We start from the raw sequence: 20,811 nt of genomic DNA, 5'->3' as shown, positions 1-20,811 counted from the left end.
ACATAGCTAGTTATTCCCCATTGTGTAGCTGTTCATTTGATATTTTCCTTCCCAAGTGAAGTACTTTGCACTTGGCTCTATTGAATTTCATCTTGTTGAATTCAGACCAATTCTCCAATTTGTCAAGGTCATTCGAATTCTAATCCTGACCTCCAAAGTGCTTGCAACCCCTTTCAGCTTGATGTCATCTGCAAATTTTATAAGCATATTCTCCACTGCATTATATCCAACCCATTAATGAAACTGTTGAATAGTACCAGACCCAGGACTGACCCCATTACCTATGCCCTCCCAGTCTGAACCATTGATAACTACTCTTTGAGTACAGTCTTTCAACCAGTTCTGCACCCACTTTATAGTAATTTCTCCTAGACAGCATTTCCCTAGTTTGCTTATAAGAACGTCATGTGCGACTGTGTGAAAAGCCCTACTAAAATCAAGATATATCACCTCTACTACTTCCCCCATATCCACTAGGCCAGTAACCATGTCAAAAGAGAAAGTAGGTTGGTTTGACATGATTTGTTCTTGACAAATCAATGCTGGCTATTCCTTATAACCCTATTATCCTCCAGGTGCTTACAAACTGAATGTTTAATGTGCTTAAGGCCATCCCTATTCAGCACAACACTTAAGCATATGTTGAAAGTTAAGCATCTTTTTAGGTCCCATTCAAATCAATGGAACATATTCTCATGCCTAAAGCTAAGCACGTGCTTACATGCTTTGCAGATTAGGGACAGAGTGCAGAGCTGGGTTGTCGTTGCAGACAACCATCAAATCCATTAGATCCTAGGTCTGAACCGCAAACACTTTCACCAATATCTCCCATCTCTCCTCCACCTCCAAGACCACTGAATGTCCTTTCTATCACTGCTAACCTAATGTGTCATTATCCACCTATTGAACTGTGTCATAATGCTAGATCATGAGCTCTCTGGGGCAGGGACTCTCTTTGTTTTACTCCTGTGTACAGCTCCATGCACAATGGGTCTTCTAGGTGTTACCACAATATAAATACATAACAACAAAACAAGGGTGTCAACTGGTTTTAAGAGGAATTGCACGAGGGCATAGCTGAGGTAAGAATTTGGCCCACACATTTCAATACAGGAGAAAAACAAAACAAAATGTGATAATTAGAAAGGCTGGATTATTATTTTCCTAGACAGATGTTTCGAATCTAGAGGAAACATCCATTAATTCCCTTTTTTACATTCCACGGTGATGGGAGCTACATAGATGGATTAGATTAATTCTCCTCCAGAACACAACAATATTAAGTTTGGTTAAATAATCAGCCTACATTTACTGACAGCATCCCTCTAATTTTGTGTACACATTTAAAAAAAATAAACTCAAACATTTCGGAGTTTGATTCTCTATCATTTGTGGCAGCTGATGGGGAAGGAAGATTTGTATCACTGATTATTTGTTAGTTCTTGAGTAACCATGGGGTATTTGTGAAAAGGTTCAAGAATTCCAAAAGATTCACTGATTTTAAAACATGAAGGGCTCATTCATATTCATATTCATGCCAGGAAATGAATAATTCACTATACTACACACCATCCTACCATTAAATAGCTATCCAGAGACTGGAAACAATACTATATGCTTTAGGAAACCAATCACTCACCACAAATAATGAACATTTTGCAAGCAACCCAAAGGCTGAAGACTACTCCAAATATTTCATGAATGACAAATATATTAGTGGTCATTGGGGTTAGTTTGTGAGCTTAAAACAGTTAAAATGTGCAATAAATATTATTCATAATGAAGATATGGAGGTATTATTTATTTGTATTGCAATAACACAACAAGGCCACAATCAGGGATTAAACCCCCATTGTGCTAGGTGCGGTATACACATGTAATGAAAAGACAGAATCCCTATAACTAGTCTCTGACATAATTTTATTGAAAATCACCACCACTATTTCTACAAGAGAGATATTGCCCAAACAGCACAGAGATCACTCAAATACCGCTATGTGTAACAGGAGGGTGAACGTTTGGTTGGCATCTCTAAAGAAACAGTCTCAACCCTAACCTCTTTCTACATTATCTCATCTCAGTCTCATCGTAGTCTGGGGAATTAAATATGGATTCTTATAAATTCTATAAAAGTAGCATTGTTTCCTTTGTGATTCTAAAGATTATGTGGATTCCTTCTCTTGAACTGGAATAAAATTCTAATAGTATTTGGCAGTGCAGATGGTCTGGCAGAATATGTTTCCCGCTTCACTAAAAGCTGGTCTATACACAGTTTTTGCAGTGCTTGGAAATCTCAATAGTTACAAGGTTACAACCCTATAATGTAGCTATACCAATAGAGTTTATTCCTATAAATTGAAGGGAACAAAATATATGGGTCTAAGTCACCTTTAAGCCACTATAGTTGCAACTACACTAGGGGGTGTCCCAGTGTAACTATTTCAATAATAAAACCACAGCCCCAAACGAAAGAGTTAAGCTAGTACAAAAACCATGGGTAAACTCAGTTTAAATGTTTTGGGTGCTCTGCTGCTGTATATTGTGGCTAATCTGCAATTTTAACACTGATCCTCAGGCAGAATGGTCACAATTTATAGAATACATTTCTTCCATCTCCTATTCTTTGCCTGCAAAACCTGCTAGGGTGGCACAGATAAAATTCCAAACCATGGATAATTACTAAAAATCATAGTCTGGCCTTTATCTTTGCAAATCTGTGGATGTCACAATACGCAAGGACACCGAATCCTGATTTCCATCTACCAGTTCTTACTTGTTCCTGGATTACAACTCTGAGTCCCCTGTTCATTGTTCTTCCTGGCTCACAATTTCTATTTTGTAGGCCCATCTGCACAGTTTTCATCATATCATTTTCAAATTAGATATATTTGCCTTTGCATCCCCTAGTTCCCAACTCAATCAGATCCCTGGCTTCCATTTCTCAATTTGCAAGTACATTTTCCCCTCATCCCCAGTCCCAATTCTCTGTTTTTAGGTCTATTTGGTTCTGTTTGTGTCCCCCAGGCTTCTAGTTCTCTAGTCCCTGGTGTGTATTTTAGCAACGTATACGTTAATTTCATTGCAGTGTACTAATTTACAGGTCTGGACTCACTGGAGATGTTGAACAGAGCATTACTTTTGTGAATGACATATATTGTGAAATCCCAGTTACTTATTTACATACGAAAGAGTTTATATTGTAGCTGTTCCCATTAAGGGCCCAATCCTTTCTCACTTAAATCAACAGCAGAAGTGGGCCCTAAATAAAATTAGAATAAAAGCCTTTCCATTTATCTGTCTGTATATTTATCTTGTGCCATTGACCACATGATCCAAGGGCCAGTTGAATCATGCTGAGGACAGGGAATTAGGAAACATGAACCAGGAATTAGGAAGCTGGAAAAGGAATCTGCTTCAGTTTCAGAATATTAGTCATCATATTAAAGAGACTCGACCCCCATTTTATTTGGAATTTGCTCCTGGTTAATTACAGTACGAATTTGATCCTGCTTCTGTAGAAATCAAGAAGTGATTCACTGTTGATTTCAATAGGACTACAGCCTATATATTTTTAAAGGGTCAGTGTTAGTGATTTAGATTAGCAACTTTAATCGCCTATCATAATTCAAAACTCATGCTAGCGATTATGGTTCTTAGCAACATACAGAAGAGTGCAATTCAGTAGTTTCCTGAGTTATGCCATTTAAATGGCCCATTATTGAAATACTCAGCCTTACTGCAAGACCAGTTTAGTCCAGTTAGAAAGGAATGTATTTTTTCTAAAAAATATAGTAAAAAGGAATCTTCCCCATATTTGATTTGATACTTTAAAAAAAAATCTAGAACGGGGGGGGGGGGGGGGAATGAGTCATTTCTCGTATTCTGGCCTGGTGAGAAGTCACGTAAGCATTTTATATCTTTTATCCTGATTTCTATTTCCTCCACCAAACATCAGCAAAGACAGAAGTTACCATTGCTTTGGAATGCTGGGAAATGGAATTTATTTACCTGTACCTGGAAGTTCTTCGAGATGCGTGGTCCTCGTCTGTATTCCACACATGGGTATGCATGTGCACCATGCTCTTGAGTCCAGAAATTCTAACAAGCAGTGTCTGTTGGCCTGCAAATGCACAGTATATCTCCTTGTGCTTCCGAACAAGGGCATAAAAGGCAGTGCGGGCTGACGCCTCTCCAGTTCCTCTTCTTACCATGAATCCAATAGGATCCGAAGCAGAGGGGATGGAGAGTGGGTAGTAAAATACAGATGGGGACCACATATCTCAAAGGACTTCCAGTTACAGGTAAGTAAACTCCATTTCTTCTTTGAGTGCTTGTCCCTATGTGTATTCCACTTGTGGGTCGTTGTCAAGCACTGCTCAGACTGGAGGGTGGTATGAGGACGCCGGCAGCAAAGAGGTTTTCAGTACTGCAGTTCCCAATATTGCATCCACAGCAGAGGCCTGAACTAGCGTGTAAGCCTAGCAAACATGTGGATGGAGCTCCATGTGGCTGCTCTGCATATGTCTAGTATTGGAATGTCCTGCAGGGAGGCTGTAGAGGTGGCTTGTGCCCTTGTAAAGTGTGCCCTGACTCTGTCAGGACGAGGTATGTCTATTAACCTGTAGCATTTGATGATGCACCCAGAAATCCACGTAGAGATTCTCTGAAAGGATACTGCTTGACCTTGCTATGGCGAGAAAAAGTCTTGGTGGTTTTCTGATAGGTTGGGTGCTTTGCAGGGCACAATTGAGGGAATGAAGTCTTCTCTCTTTAGCAAAAGTGTGGGGTTTTGGAAGGAGAACAGGCAAGGAGATACTTTAGTTGAAATAACCTTGGGGAGGAACTTAGAATGGAGGCAAATGGATACCTTTTCCCTGTGAAAAACCATGTAAAGAGGGTCTGCCTTGAGGGCTCCCAACTCGCTCATCCTCCTGGCCAACGTGATATCAACTAAGACTGCAACTTTCATGGACAGTTGTGACGGATCTTTCTCAGAACCTGTGGTAGTTGGGGAATGGGAAGAAAGGCATACCTGAGATCATTCATCCATGACAGCAGGACAGTGTCACTCTGGGAGCTGTGGCCCATAGCTCCTCTGGAGCAGTACAGAGAAAGTTTTCTGTTCATTTGGGACACAAAGAGATCCCATTGAGGTGTACTTCACTTAGTGAATATTTCTCCAGGACAGAGTCGTGAATCTCTCACTCATGGTCCACAGAAAAGTGCCTGCTGAGGTTGTCTGTTAAAAGAGATCTGAGCATCTGGAAGGTATGCAGCTTGGATAGTGGTGCAGTTTCTGGGGCACTCCTTCCTGATGCTTGGAGATGAGGCAATTTCTGAGACGCTGAAGTAGTATCATCCTCGGGGGTAATAATGTTCCTCAGGAGGGCTGGGCCGGAGATGATGGGAGACTCCATATGTCCTGGTGTCTAGGGAGTTTTGCGGTTGGGACCAATGGTTCCAGCACATCTCAGGAAGTAGTATGGTCCTTGGACAAGCAAGCTGGTACTGACGATGAGTCTGGACCTGCACTGCTATATGGAACTGGTGGGTGATGGTCCTTGTGTTTTGGAGCTGGCATCACTGATGGAACTGGCAGATCTTTCTTCTTGTGTTCTTTGCCCTCCAGCCTGGAGGTTTTCAGTGGTGCTGGTCCCTTAGGATCAATGCGTAAAGGCTCAACTGCACTTGACAGGCTCGGGGAGGGATCGCGTCTTTTGTGGATGGTCCTGGATGGGGATCTGTCCTTGCAACCGTGAGTGTCCACCTACTCTCATAGGAAGCCCTGGAGGAAGAGTCCTTGGGCTTAGGAGCTGCAGACTCTGCTTCTAAGCTCATACTTCAGGGGACTTGGGGTGCTGCTCATCTGTTGGGGCCAATATACAGGGGATCTCCCTGGCCCGGATCAGTGTGGGGCCATATAGCTTTCTTCATAAGATGTTTCCTTAGATGAAGCTCAAGAGCAACAAATACTGCACTTTGCAGAGATATGCATCTCACCCAAGCAATAGAGGCAGTGTTGGTGATCCTCACTCTCAGAGAAGGTGCAAGGGCAGGAGATACAATTCTTGAACACCGGGAGTCCGGGCATAGTCCCAGACCATGGGCAGGGAGTCCCCAGTACGGGGGAGAATGAGCTATATTAACTATACTATAAAACGCTAGCTATCCTAATATAAAAGATATGAAGTATAAAACTATTTACAAATCAATGTGCAGGTTCTATCAGAAAAACTGCAGAAATCTGTGGACATAGGATTCCGACTCTGGTCAGCAGTGGTATGAAGGAACTGAAGAGACATCAGTCTGCACTGCCTCTTATGCCCTCGGTCAGGAGCACGAGGAGACCTACTGAGCATGTGCAGACCAACGGACACTGCTTGTTAGAATTTCCAGATGTGGGTGCATAGCGTGCATACATACCTGTGTGCAGAATACAGGTATAAAAAGTTTCATAAATCTTCTCTCTCAGAGCATATGGTATTTCACTTGGAGAGCTTGTGACTGATGCAAGATAAACACTTAAAAAATTACCCTGTTCTGATAACTGCACTTGCTTAGAAAGCCCTAGGCAGCAGCTGCCTCTCTTTTTTCTTTTTTACAACCTCAGGTTAAAAATCAGAGCAAACAAACCCCATCTACACCAAGAATAGAAAAGTCAAAGTATAAACTTTTAAAGGAGCACTCTGCCCCTTATGATATTACAAGCCAAAGTTATTGACTGAATATATAGCACCTATCCTGTTGGTACCTGAATGGCATAGTGATGTTATTTTTAGAGACCCCGTGCAGATACACGTCAGATCACTTAAAGGAGTGTAAATGGCAAATGTTGCCCACACCCTCTCTGCCCCACCACATGTTTTGAAGACACTGGGAAATCATTTGCAGGAGGTCAATGCTGGCGAATCTCTGAAGGAAACTCATTGCTTTTAACAAGGTGAATAATGTACCTGTTCCTCAGTTGGAAGCAAACATTGCAAAGGAATAATTAGAAGCTATTTGACCTGAAACCCACATGCCCATTACTGTGGTATTTTTCCACCCTACTGCAGGTGAAGCAGAAGATGGGCTGGACTTGAAAGAGGAGGGGAGGAGTGGCAGAGCAAGTGCTTATTTATAAAGGGACATAAAGAGCACTCTCTCCCCACAGGCTTTGGAAGGCAAACCTGTCCTGCCTGAAGGATGCCTAAGTGCGGGGAGGATTCCAGCTAACATTGGCTTTCCAGTTGGGAAGAGGCTACAAACCCTGCGAGCTCTTGCACTCTGACAGTCACAACGATTCTGAGCTACTTGCATCTTGTGTTCATCATACCACTTTTCCTTTTCATCCAAGCACCTTACCTCAGTATATATCTTCCTGCCTGAGAGATCCTTTGCTCCACTAGAGCAGGGAAGGAATAAACTCACAAAAATGGGAAAGGTGAGTGAGCGTTCACTGAAACAGCTGCTATTTAAACATCTGGTTTATTCTGCTAAACTCTAAGAAATAGAATTTATTTGAGAAATTAAAAATGTATGTATGTTTGAAATGCTTTTCTGTATACATGCCTGCTAAGGCAGGAGAAAAATGGGTCAGAAATGCAGGTTATTGTGTTTCATAATGATGGGAGATCCAAAGAGATTTCTGTCTTTCACTCTGTCTTTGCAAGCAGTTCTAATGCTAAGTGTTGTAAACCCAGAAGAGCAGAAAGATCAAATAGGAAGGGGAAATACTGTTGAGAATGTCTCCTTTGCAAATGGATGAAAGATCAAGACAATATGAGAAGGTCTGAGAATTCAGGGTTAAAAGGAGGAACCCCAAAACCTTTCTAGGAACTAAAAGGAGATCTTGCATAGGAGGACAGAATAATTCATTAGCTTTTACTTATCTCCATGAATCTTCTCTCCTATGTCTGCTAAAGTTACTATAGTCCATAGAGTTGTTTCCTAGTTTCCTCTCTTCATGGAGACTTGAAAAGCTGAGCAGATTTTTGGTGGGATGGGGAAAGGAAGGTGGAGAAAGATGAGAGTGAAAAAGATAACTCCAATAGGTAACCCCAGCTTGTGTATCTTGCCCCGCCCCCCCATGCACCTAAAAAAAAAAAATAGTCAAAATTGCAGCATTCCTCAAACTCAAGTGCACCTAGGGGTTGAAATGTGGTTCTTTTTGGTAGTTTTTAGTTCAGAAACATAGGAATTAATATTTTCTCATGTGCTTATCAGATGATATACACACCCATTATTTTAGCTGTTTGGCTTTGTATTTTTTTTAATTAAAATGTTCAGTTTTAAACAAATCTGCTTTTGTCAGTGTGGAAGTCCAAACATGGAAAAGCGTTCTGCAGAAGTTTACATATATGTATTAGATACACATTGTATGCAAACATAGCCAAGTAGAACAAGCCACTACCTGAAGTTCAGCCAATAAGTATGATTCAGTCTGAAACTCAAAAGATTAATCCCTAAGGAATCCAGTGAGAATGGGGTCAGCCAATAGCTCTTCCAAAGTATGGCAGGCAGTTTACAGAATAATTATGATCTGGAATTATGATTATAGAAACTGGTGAATTAACAATGCAGGAAGCCTGCCCTTAAGTCTGGGCTATTAGCTTGTAGTGAGGAGGCAGCAGAAGAAAACAGCTTATCAATAAATCTAATGCAGTTAAATAGGTTTGGCAGCTTCTCTATGCCGGGGGTTGCTATTTAACTGCTGTATATACCCTGCAGAAAACTGGCAAAAACTGGGCTAACAGTTCACCAGCTCCTGATCTGTTCTGTGCTCTGTGCACAAGGAAGCAGAGTTCTCCCAGTATTCTGTGAACAAGAGGATCACTCTAACTAGTCAGTGCAGTTTTTGCCTCAGGGTATCACTATATGACTGAGAGGCCAATTAGACAGTGCTGCTAAATGTCATGATTTTATCATGAGTGTGAAAATATGAGGTGTTTTTTCTTAAAGGACAAGCTCCTGGAGTCAGGTGAATATGAAATCTTAGCTTTTATTTGGAAAAAAAAAAGTTAAACATGAAATCACAAATCCTAAATATGCCAACAGCAGAAATTAAATAAAAAAATCCCACATTTTATTATTTTTAAAATTTCATGATTTTTAAGGCAATCTAATGACTTTTTGGGGGCCTGACTCATGATTTTTGAGTGATTTGCATGGACAATGGATCTTGGGCAATATTTTTACCCTAAGGGCCAGATTCTCAAACTCACCTAAATTGCCATATCTCTACTGAAGTTCATGGATCTATGACAATTTGCACCAGCTGACAATCTGGCTGTCACTGTACGTTAATGCTATAGAAATTTCAGGTACAGGACAGCACCAGGAACTATCAAATTCCCAGGAGGAAGAGACTGCAGCCACCTCTAAAACATGGAAAGCTTAGAGGTCCTGGCTAGGCACAGTATTTCCCACTCCTGTTAGCTACAGTACCTATGATCACATGGCAACACGAAGCGTAATAAGACCAGTTAGACCTAACTTGCCTTCTCATTTCTGATTCTAGAAAAGGTCTGACATTTACTCGGTCGAGATCCATGGCACACAGGATCTGGAGAAAACAGACAAGGAAGATAAAGAGGAAAAGTACAAAGACCTGAAAGGCAACAAGAAAAAAAGCAAGAAGACAGATGACCTTAAGAAAGAACTGGACTTGGTGAGTGTCCTTTGGCGGGGGGAAGGGGGGCATATTTTGCTCCTATTGATGGTGCAGGATCAAACTGACCTGTATAAACAGAACGATTCTTGCAGAAATTAGCTGGTGTTGGAACAGTATCTCCTTTATTCCCAGCACTTCTCATCAGGTCTGCATTTTCCTAGGTGAAGTGGTTATAGCAGGATTTTACCATCACCTCTTTGGGTAAGGTTCCATTGGCATAGAGCAGACTGACAGAAAGATAGAAAGGCAGAAGCCAAACCTCTCAGTTCAGAAGCTGGTAATATGTCTAAGAAATGTGTACCAAATTGAAGTGCAACTTTTTCAGGCTGAATGATTGCAGAGTGGATTAGTTGCTAGAGCTCTGGGCTAGGACTCAGGAGAATTGAGTTCTATTCCTAGCTCTGCCAGTGACTTGCTGGGTGACTTGGGGCAAGTCATTTCCCCTTTCTTTGCCTCAGTTTCCCCACCTGTAAAATGGGAATAAGGATACTGACTTCCTTTATAAAGTGATTTGAAATCTACTGATGAAAAGTATTAGATAAGAGCTAGGCATTATTACAGTACCTTCAAAGGGCACTGAGTTACCACAAACGTGTTTCCAAGGATTCTACTAATAGCAGTACTTGCGTGGTGCTTTTCATCTTTCAAAGGTCTTTACAAACACCAAGTAATTAGTTCTCAATATCCATCCCGTCCAATGAAGTGAAGGAGTGTTCTTATTTTCATTTTACTGATGGGGAAACTGAGGCACAGATAAGTTAATTTACTCGTCAAAGTGACAGAGAGTCATTGTGTCAGAGCTGAGATGAGAACTTGAGAGTTCTTGGCTTCTAAGATTGAGTTCAGAATACTATACTATGAGTAAAATTATCAAAAGTTCCTAAGTGATTTAGGAACCTAAATTCCATTTTCAAAAGTGAATTAGGTACCAACAGGTCAACAGGACTTAGGCTCTCTGGTGCCTATGTCACTTTGAAAATGGGACTTGTGCACTTCTGAAAATTTTATCCCGTCTCTCTCCAAAACCAAAATGAAGTCCACAAAATTCCTGTTGGATTGTGTTTCTATCATGCCTAGCACAATGGGCCTCTGATCCATGACCAAGGTGCTTCAGTTCTACTGTAGTACAAATAAACAACAATTTCACTCCAATAAACTAGATTTCCAACAGGATGAGAAGGAAACATTAATAATCCCACTAACTGTCATATTTTAACACCTCTGATGTAAGTTCTGCCTTTTATAGTCCAGAAAAGGAAGAAAGTATAGTTAAAGGATTTGTGGGGGTACCATCTGACTCATTGGGGTCCTTAGCCATGTTAACCTCACTGTGACTCGGTTCCCCCATATGTAAAATGGCTATATGTCTACTTCACGGGGGTATTGTGAGGCCTAATTAAAGTTTGCAAGCTCCTCCTACTTTTTTTAAATGCTGCTGTTATGAGGGGAACTGAGGGCAAACTGCTGTCATGTTAATGGATGATCTGGCCTGTTTGCCAACCCTGAGAACATCCCTTTACATCGAGCATTTAAAACTCCCATACTGTTTCCTGAATGGTATCTGTTTGATCTCTGTACTTCCTCCTTCCTTCATTCCAATTCCGATCTCTGTAGCTACACCCTACATTTAATCAAGTGCATTATACCCATGGGATGTCATTGCAGGGAAAGGAGAAAAGTTGTCAAGTCTACCCCTACAACCACCCCTTTCTACCAATGGCAATAACCTGCTGCTTCTGGTTAGAAGACTGTAGTGCATGACTGCACATGAGACATGTTATTGCTACTGTTCAGACCCCATTCCTATCAGATAAGGGCGACGATTTTTAGTACACACACACAGACACTGTAGCACTTCTTAATTCAGCATGTTGACTAAAGTGCTTAGTGATTTGAGGCCTACAGCATCTGGGGATTTTAAGATTAGTTATCTTATCTAAATGAAGCAGAGTTATTCATCATAACCAGCATCACACAGGATATGTCTACACTATAATCGGAGGTGTAACTGTGTGTAGCAGACACACCTGAGCTAGCATCGATTGAACTAGCCTGGTGTAACAATAGCAGTGAAGCTACGGGAGCACAAGCTAGCCATTTGAGCCCTAGGCAGGGTTATATGGTGTGCTGTCCAGAGGCTTCCTCAGACCCAAGTCCACCCAACCGGACCCAAGCCTGAGATGGTCGAGTCGTTTTCTGACCTGACCCTAAATCTTCCCCCCAAACCTGAGTCAGCGCTGCCACCACTTACTGCCCATGGGGTTGGTATAGTGGTGGCCGTGTGTGCTGGCAGCTGCATGCCCCACTTCTGCCCCCTGCTGCACTGGGCGCATGTTGCAGAGCAAGAGGCACTGCAACTCCAAGGTGTACACAGCACAGCGAAGTGGCGGTGGCCTGTGGGAGCGGGGCACGTAGCCCTTGCGTGCCAACTCCACAGGCAGGAGGAGGAGAGCTGATCTGAGCCCGACAGGGTCGGGTTATTTTCTGAACTACCTGAGCCCCACACTTGTGGTCAGGTCCTGTCAGGTTGCAGGGCTCTGCTGCAGTCACACCTCAGATTGCCATGCAGACATACCCTGCAAAGAGTTTCTCTGTGGAGGAGGCTGGGGGGAGAGGGAGTTACAGAAGTGCTGAAAAAATGTGGACGCCATTTCCCAATGCTAATTTGCACTCCACTAGCTTTTAAAACCTGACAAGCTCAAAGCACTTTACAAAAGTGGGGTGGATATTTGTTGTGACTCCCATTTCACATTTGGATAGGTACAGAGAGGTGATGCGACTTGTAAAATGTCACATAATGAGTAAATGGCAGAGCTGGGATTAGAACCCAGAAGTCCTAGCTCTTCGGCTACAGCTGCTCAGAAAAATTTGAAATTTTGATAAAAAACTGTTTCAGGGAGGGGAAGGGGGTTTGAGAAAAAAACATTCCCTGACCATCTCTACTCCCAGTGTCTCATGCTAAGCCAAAAGATTGCACTGCGTCTATTTTTGTATGTAGATGGCTTCCTATCACTGTAGTCTCTGATCTGTCAAGTATTTCAAAATAGAAATTATGCTTTAGTGTCTAAGATGATGGATGACCTGCAGCCATGAAAGGGGAATTTCCAACTCCATCTTCCAAGTATGCAGCCCTGCATAATTAGTTGTGTGGTTATGGAGGTGGGTCTTGCTTTCCTTTGAAGGATCAAGCCTTTACCACCACTCCTTGAGGCATACCACCATATACTGGCAGCTGGACCAGTAGCCAAGAACCCAGGGCAATTTCAGTGCTCCTCAACCCCAGAAATACTGAATTTTTCAGACCCACTTTAAGACAGTCTGCTCACTTCTTTTCTCTCTTTCTTTTGGCCTTCAGGATGACCACAAACTCAGCAAAGAAGCGCTGGAGGAAAAATACACTACAAGCATCAGCAAGGTGAGTGAGTAAGATATGAGCAAGGAACGGTATGAATCAAGTATCCTTAGTTCATCTGTGGCCTGATCCAAAACCCACTGAGCTCAGTGGAAAAGCATTGATATCGGCTGGCTTTGTAGGAGCCCCACAGTCATTATTAAAACAAAACATTTTACAGGCAGGAGGTATTAACTCTCAATAGATACTGAAAACAGAGATCAGCCCAGATAGAGTGATTCAGATCTGGATTTTGATATGAATATCTCTGAAGTTTGAAGAAATTTCTGAGCATTTTAAATCAACACTATTGGAAAGCTTGAACTCAATGTTTGGCCCTGATCTAAACTTTCCCAGAGTCTGAGGGAGTTTGGACCCGGTATTCAGAATCGGATAGGTCTCAATCTAAACAGATGGCTTCAGTAAAACAATATAGAATCATAGAAATGTTGTGCTGAAAGGGACTTCAAGAGGTCATCCCTGCACACTGAGACAAGTAACCTAGACCTTGACAAATGTTTGTCTAACCTGTTCTTATAAACGTCCTGTGGCAGGGATTACACAACCTCCTTTGTAAACCCATTCCAGGGCTTAACTGTCATTATCGTTACAATGTTTTTTCCTAATAGCTAACCTAACTCTCCCTTGCTGTAAATTAAGGCGATTACTTCTTGTCCTACCCTTGGTGGACATGGAGAACAATTAAATACCACCTCCTTTATAAAAACCCTTTACATATGTGAAGGCTCTTATGTTCCCGCTCAGACCTCTCTTCTCTGGAATAAATATGCGGAGTTCTTTCTACCTTTCCTCCTAGGCCTTGTTTTCTAAATCTTTTATCATTTATCTTATATCACAACTGTAGTGAGAAAGCTCACTGCAGATGACTTTACCTTTAAAGAAACCCGTGATTAGTGGAAGTCCATGGACTTGACTTCCTATTGACCCCCCTGGGGGATGCACATGCACATCATGGCATTAACAATACTTAGGTATGAAAGCACCTTGAAAATATAAGGTCACAGACTATGGACAATCAAACCCCTAGTTGGGGAAAAAAGAGAGAAAAGCAAAGTTCCAGGTTTCGAATATGAAGTCTGCATTGTCTAACTCAATGTTTACAATTTTTTTTGCATTTGCAGGGTCTCACTAGTGCAAGAGCAGCAGAGATTCTGGCCCGAGATGGTCCCAACGCTCTCACTCCTCCTAAATCCACTCCTGAAATCATTAAGTTCCTCAAGCAGATGGTGGGAGGGTTCTCCATCCTCTTATGGGTGGGGGCTTTGCTCTGCTGGATTGCCTTCGGGATTCAGCTTGCTCAAGGCGTTGCTTCAGCATTTGACAATGTAAGTACTATGCCAGCTATCTGGTCATCACCTCTTTATAGTCTGGTAGGGCTTTTGAGAGAGCTGGGGTCTCCAATCCTCCTACTTCAGTATTGAATCATTCCAATAAATGACCGATTTATTGGTATACTCTGTCTGCTCTCTCTTTATCTATCTTAGGCTTTTGTACTGCCACCCATCACCATAGTATTTAAGCACTTTCAAGTGCAACAGTGAAGTCCCTAATGGACTTTATGGAGTCTGACTCTTCTCCTCTTTTGGGGTAAAAACTCTACTTGGAGCATGTTCTCTTTGTCTGCTTCTGGTTGGTTAGTTGCAGTTCTTGTTTTATTTTGGAGATGATAGATGGGGCTTTGAAGACACAAAAAACAAACAAACACAGCTTAAGTGTGGTGGTGGTGGTGGGGGGGGGGTTGTCTGTTCATTTTTATGGTGGCCTCTGCATCTTCTGTTTTGGGGTAAAATCTTCAAAAGCACCTAAAGGATTTAGAAGCCTAAGTTCCATTTTCAAAAGTCATGTAGGTGCTTTCAGAATTTTATTCTTTGTCGGATGAAGAAATAATAAAGTATCATAAGGCTATTCCGTTACTACTCCCAATCCAATAGTTTCCAGGAATTACTGGAATTCTCCTGAAAGCACTTATTCCTGTGATCTCTGCAGCCTGACGTCTAAACCCAAAAGATTCAAAAGTTTGGATGAGCACCCAGTCTTCTAGGTGCAAATCCAAATTGGAGGGTTTGTAGTTCATCTCCAGCCTTCTAATCATGTGCTTCCACCCTGACCCCCAAACAGCTGGCTTGGCCTCCATTCAGATGAGATTCTTATGAAAACTCTTAAAATCCTAGTTTGTCATTTGAGGAGCCGTTATGGTCCGTACTGCTTATTAACATGCATGAGCAGACAGTAGAATTCCACAGTTCTCTCTTAACCAGTTAAAATTAGTTCCACCTCTGCCTGAAGAGTTTATTTTATCAAATTGTGTTATTATTATTTGTATCAGGAACAACAGTAAATGTTGTTTTTAAACTAACTGGAATCATTTCTCTTATTGGTCAGCTGTACTTGGGAGTAGTCCTCGCTCTGGTTGTCATCCTCACCGGTATCTTTGCTTACTACCAAGAGGCTAAAAGTACCAACATCATGGCCAGCTTCAGTAAAATGATTCCACAGGTGAGTGGCCAACTTTCCTCTCTGTTTCTGAAGAGCAAGGGATCAAAACAGTTGGAGGTTGAAGATTTTAAATGTATTAATGGCACAAAACTGGCCTCAACAGCCTGTGTTTAGAGTGGGCACCCTCTTTAATAGTGAAGGGAGAATTAAGTTTCCCTTTTAACTCAATAGTGGCTTTGCTCATGGTATTCCCATCATAGAATTCAGCCCCCAGGGCTTTCGGTGGATGATAAGCAGAATCCGGTCTTAGAATACAGAGTTGGGAACTAATTTTTCTCCAAACTCCATCCTTCACCAGAAGGGTCCAGATCAGTCTTGGGCAATTTATCCTCTCTCTTACTCAAACATGAGATCCTTTAGTTTGTTTTACTGGTGTAACCCAGACTAATGTTAACAATTATCAAGAGTGCCAAGCATATGTGGTATTGTATGAACATGTATTGCTACCAGGCACCTTGCCCAATGAGCTTGCAGCATAATATGGAGTTACTGCTCTGTTAGGTTGAAAACTGAATTAAAAAAGAATTCACCAAAGAGAGCTGGGCAGCAGTATGATTACAGCAAGGGAGACCTCCTATTCCTATTCCCAGCTCTGTTACTCATGGTGTATAATCTTGGGCAAGTGGCAACCTCTGTGCCTGTGTTTACCCATCTGTGAAATGGCAACAGTATTGCCTCCCTTGTAAATCTCTCTGAGATCCTTGAATGAAAGGTGCTATACACCAAGTGCTAAGTGTTATCAGCTGACCTTGGTGATCTTTCATTGGTGACTTACATGGAATTCAGTAGATGATGAGGAAGATAGGAATTATGCTGATGTATAACAAAGGAGAACCAGTAGGGGTGAAATTCAGCCCCTGAGCAGAGCTCAAAAACGGGGGTAGGTGGTACACAGGCCTTGTATCTGCTCTCTGCACGGGGTGAATTTCACCCATGGTGAAAGCAGGATGTGGGACTGGTTACACTCTTGTTGTTCTCTTGTCCCATAGCAAGCTCTTGTCATCCGAGATGGAGAGAAGAAGGAAGTGACTGCAGAGCAGCTGGTGGTGGGGGACATGGTGGAGATTAAAGGTGGAGATCGGATCCCAGCTGACATCCGTCTGATCTTTTCTCAGGGGTGTAAGGTAAACACCAGCTTTAGGATGTACGGGGATGAAAAAGGATATGTGACATTGATGCCACTTTTTTCAGAGAGGTTGCAAGAAAGGAGAGACCATTTGTACAGAGAGGATAGCTCATCAGCCAATAGAAACCTTGGTTGTACATCTATGCTGTGCCTATGCAGAAGGTCCACTGTAGCACCCAGTGCACATGGGACAGAAAAGCCCATTCCTTATAACAATTCCCCACTCCGAGGAGAGTCAAGTGCATCTCCTCTCCATCATGATACCACAGCCAGTCTCCTGCCAATGCTATTTCCCAATGCAGTGATGGAAGCACGGACCCAGTAAACCTTTCTGCAGTATTGGAGGTAGCTACCTGAGTTATGCTTCCCTCCAAGTCACTAGGCATTACACTGGTTTGACTCGATCTCCATGATAATAGAGGCATTTGCCCGGTCCTACTCTCCTATCAGGAACAAAGTTAGACTCTTCTGATTACTATATCCCTGCCACCTACCACCACGATTGCTGCAGCCCTTCCATACAGGTGTATGTAAGCGAGGGTTGCCAACTGCATGAGTGTGTCTTTTGTTGACTGACAGGTGGATAATTCCTCCCTCACGGGGGAATCAGAACCACAAAGCCGTTCCTGCGACTTCACCCATGAAAACCCCTTGGAGACTAAGAACATTGCATTCTATTCTACAACCTGCCTGGAAGGTAACCTGCAGACTGAAGGAAGGGGCCGAGGAACCTGCTTGTGTATAGGCACCCCATCACACCTACTACTAATTCTCGATGGTGCTTTTTCTAGGAATCCCCAGAAAGGTTTAGGACAAAGAAAAACAAATGAGCAATTACAAAAAAGAAACACACCATGCAAACAAAAATAAAACTCAAAGCACTGGGCTGGCCCTAAGTTCTACCTAGGACCCATAGCTGACATGTATTTTTGGCTGTCTGGTCTGGCGCTAGATCTAAGCAATAGCTGATCAACTCCTGCTTGCTTTTGGCTTTCCCATCATTATCCTAAGTCATGGAAAGTCAGAGCTGCCCATAAATAAGTGCTTCAGATGCTTGAGGAAGTTGTTCTTATTTTCAGAGGGGGGAAAAAAAGTATTTGGTGCCACATATATCAAATTATTTACTACATGTTTGTCTAGCACTCTGTACAATGGGTCCCTGATTGTTGACTGAGGCCTTACAGTGCTACTGCAGTACAATTAACGAACACCACTGATGAAAATACACTGCGAGACCCTTCCTTCCCTTATGTAGATAATCCCCCCAGATTTCTGAGATGGATGTAAATAAAAGGTTGAGAAAGGTCCCTAATAACAGGGCAATATTGCACACGAGACTTGTAGCACAATGGGGCCTGGGTCCAGGAATGGAGCTCCTAGGTGATGCAGTAATATTATATTTCTTTACTAATTGTAATTCTCTTTAGGGAACCAATCCCACACGGTGGTGATAACCTCTCCTTTTCTTCCAGGTACTGCCACTGGCATGGTAATCAACACTGGGGATCACACTATCATCGGGCGCATTGCCTCACTGGCATCTGGAGTTGGGAATGAGAAGACACCCATTGCGATTGAGATTGAGCACTTTGTGCATATTGTGGCAGGAGTGGCTGTTTCTATTGGAGTTCTCTTCTTCATCATTGCTGTGTCCATGAAATACAAGGTTCTGGACTCCATCATCTTTCTCATTGGCATCATTGTGGCCAATGTGCCCGAAGGACTGCTAGCCACCGTTACTGTAAGTCTACACAGGCCATTAGCATGCATTGTACAGCTTTGCTTCTGTTTGTATCAGAGTTCATGTCAGTGTGTGCATCACAGTACAAGGTGGTCTAGTAACAGGGCCAGTCCTAGGTTCCTGCAGTTAACAGCAGGGGATCCCCAATTCTCATAATCCCTTAGTAGAGCTAGGATTAAAATGGGTGCACTCTTATTGAGAAATGGGCTAAGGATGCAACTGTTTACTTAAATCCATCTGAACTTTGGGGCCTTGGACCCGCCCAGGTTTTGGAAAATCCAAACTCAACTCCCATCCCAATATCACCATGTTCGGCCATTTCTAGTTTTTGTGATCTTACAGCAGATGCAACAGCTGCTGCAAGATCAAGTATTCACAGGTGACCTCATGTGAACTCACGCCAGCCCTGAGAAGACCTTACAGAGGTCTTTTCAGAGCTGGGAATTTCCCAATTCAAGATAGGGAACTCTAGAATTAGCAGAGACCTTAATCTCAAAGACTTCAGCACAACAATCCCATGTACCTATGTGTACACATCCACACACCCTTTAATATAGTGTTGGGTACTATTTCTGTTCCCGTTACTGACCCGCTACATGACCTTGAGCAAGCCACTTCCCTTCTATTTGCCTCCATTTCCTCATCTGTAAAATGGGGGTATTTCTACTTCATGTGTGTATGAAAGATTCAGTTCAGTAATAGTTATAAGCATTGCAAAAGCCTCAGATAGATGGTACAAAGAAGTGCAAAGTATTATGAGTACCATTAGTAATAGTCCTAATCCTTTCCTCAGCATCAAGCTACCTATGCACTTCACGTGGAAAGAACTGCCACTCACACATCAGTGGTCTTAGCCACAACCATACTCAAGATGTGAAACCATTGTCAGTCATCTTTGGTGACAAACAACTATAATAATTATTAGTACCAGGACACCACAGTGATGGTCACCTTGGAAATATTATGACAAAGTTAGTGGTAATGTCAGCTACCATTAGCTTTGCAGTTATGAGCTTCTCCCAAATTCCAGTCCTTTTACTTGAAATATGGTCCTAATGGCTGTCATGCCCTCCTCCTATCATCAAGGCAATAATAATCTTGTCTAAGCACGCATGAGCCTGTGTGCCAGATGCAGTATTTGCTAACTGCATCTGGCACACAGATTCTGATCTCAGTTACACCATTATAAATCTGGAGTAGCTTCACTGGCATCAATGAAATTACTCTAGATTTACATGAACATAATGGAGATCAGAATCAGGACCTATCGCTTTAGCAGGACTATGGTTGGTTCAAAAATACCATTTTTGAATTAAAAAAATTCAGAACTTTTTTCCAAAAAGCTCAGTGAACATTTCCTGGATTTTCAACCAAAAAAAAAAAAAAAATCTTTCGAAGAAAAATGTTTTGGCTATGTTTTTTGGAAAACAAAACCCATTTTTCTTCAGTAATTTTTTTTATATTTTAAATGCATTTTTCAGTTTTTTTCCTTGAAAAAATGTTTTAGTTGAAATTTCAAACAAGCTCAGGTTACAATCCATGGAGTCGTGGTGTGCACAGCTTTATTACATTACTCACTGTAATGGTACCTCACTAACAGGGAGCTGCAATTCTCCCATTCCCCTAGGTGAGTTTGTCTCTGACAGCCAAGCGAATGGCAAAGAAGAATTGCCTGGTAAAGAACTTAGAAGCTGTGGAAACGCTGGGCTCAACCTCCATCATCTGCTCTGACAAGACAGGGACCCTCACACAGAACAGGATGACTGTTGCCCATCTTTGGTTTGACGATCAGATCTACTCGGCTGATACCAGTGAAGAACAAACAAGTAAATATATATGGGAGCTGGAGAAGGGCAACCGGGTGGCTTAGACATGCCACAAGGTGGATGTCAATCTGAATTTAGCTGAGGCCGATGGTGATGACTTGTAGTCACATCATCTGATGGCTCTTTGGTGAACTGCTTTCAAACAAGCTGGTGGGACTCAGGACAGGTCCCACTGGACAAGCACCACTGGATATCAGAAAAAGCAATCCAGCTGGTAACAAGAAGTCTCCCCCCACACCTTGTTGACCATTTTAGTAGAGATGGCAAGGACTGGATGGAGCCTGAACTCCAATCTCACCCCCGCAGATGTTCCTTATAAAATCAGGTTGAGGCACTTTGTGTGCGGTGGGGGAAGAGAGCCTGTCCTACAGCTGTTTTCTGGAGAAATAGAATTCTTCAGTCTAGGAAGTACTAATCCATCCCCTCTCTTCAGCACTAAACAAACAAGGCGTCTTTGCCAAAATAACTCTGGCAGGACTGGTATGGAGGTATGGTGTGCACGGGGGAAGATATGGTTTGAATTTCTATATACCTGAATCTGATAAGAATGGCTGTTTT

At 42.3% G+C, this 20,811-nt stretch overlaps 1 protein-coding gene across 2 annotated transcripts in view; it reads left to right on the top strand.

Annotated features, from left to right (window-relative positions):
- Positions 1 to 639: 639 nt before the first annotated feature.
- Positions 640 to 20,811, top strand: part of ATP12A (ATPase H+/K+ transporting non-gastric alpha2 subunit) — a 32,538-nt gene continuing 12,366 nt past the window's right edge. The window contains exons 1-9 of one of the 2 annotated variants that reach the window (XM_065416986.1): positions 640 to 648; positions 9,500 to 9,649; positions 13,008 to 13,067; positions 14,186 to 14,389; positions 15,447 to 15,560; positions 16,550 to 16,684; positions 17,266 to 17,383; positions 18,159 to 18,427; positions 20,055 to 20,253. In XM_065416986.1, the coding sequence (XP_065273058.1) occupies positions 640 to 648; positions 9,500 to 9,649; positions 13,008 to 13,067; positions 14,186 to 14,389; positions 15,447 to 15,560; positions 16,550 to 16,684; positions 17,266 to 17,383; positions 18,159 to 18,427; positions 20,055 to 20,253 (1,258 nt within the window). Of the gene's footprint in view, positions 649 to 7,414; positions 7,424 to 9,499; positions 9,650 to 13,007; positions 13,068 to 14,185; positions 14,390 to 15,446; positions 15,561 to 16,549; positions 16,685 to 17,265; positions 17,384 to 18,158; positions 18,428 to 20,054; positions 20,254 to 20,811 lie in introns of those variants that run through there. The other variant, XM_065416985.1, reaches the window with a different exon arrangement.

The sequence above is a fragment of the Emys orbicularis genome, chromosome 15, assembly GCF_028017835.1.
Source record: "Emys orbicularis isolate rEmyOrb1 chromosome 15, rEmyOrb1.hap1, whole genome shotgun sequence".
NCBI lineage: Eukaryota > Metazoa > Chordata > Testudines > Emydidae > Emys > Emys orbicularis.
Note: the sequence above shows the minus strand (reverse complement) of the source record. Positions and strands in the feature narration are given on the sequence as shown.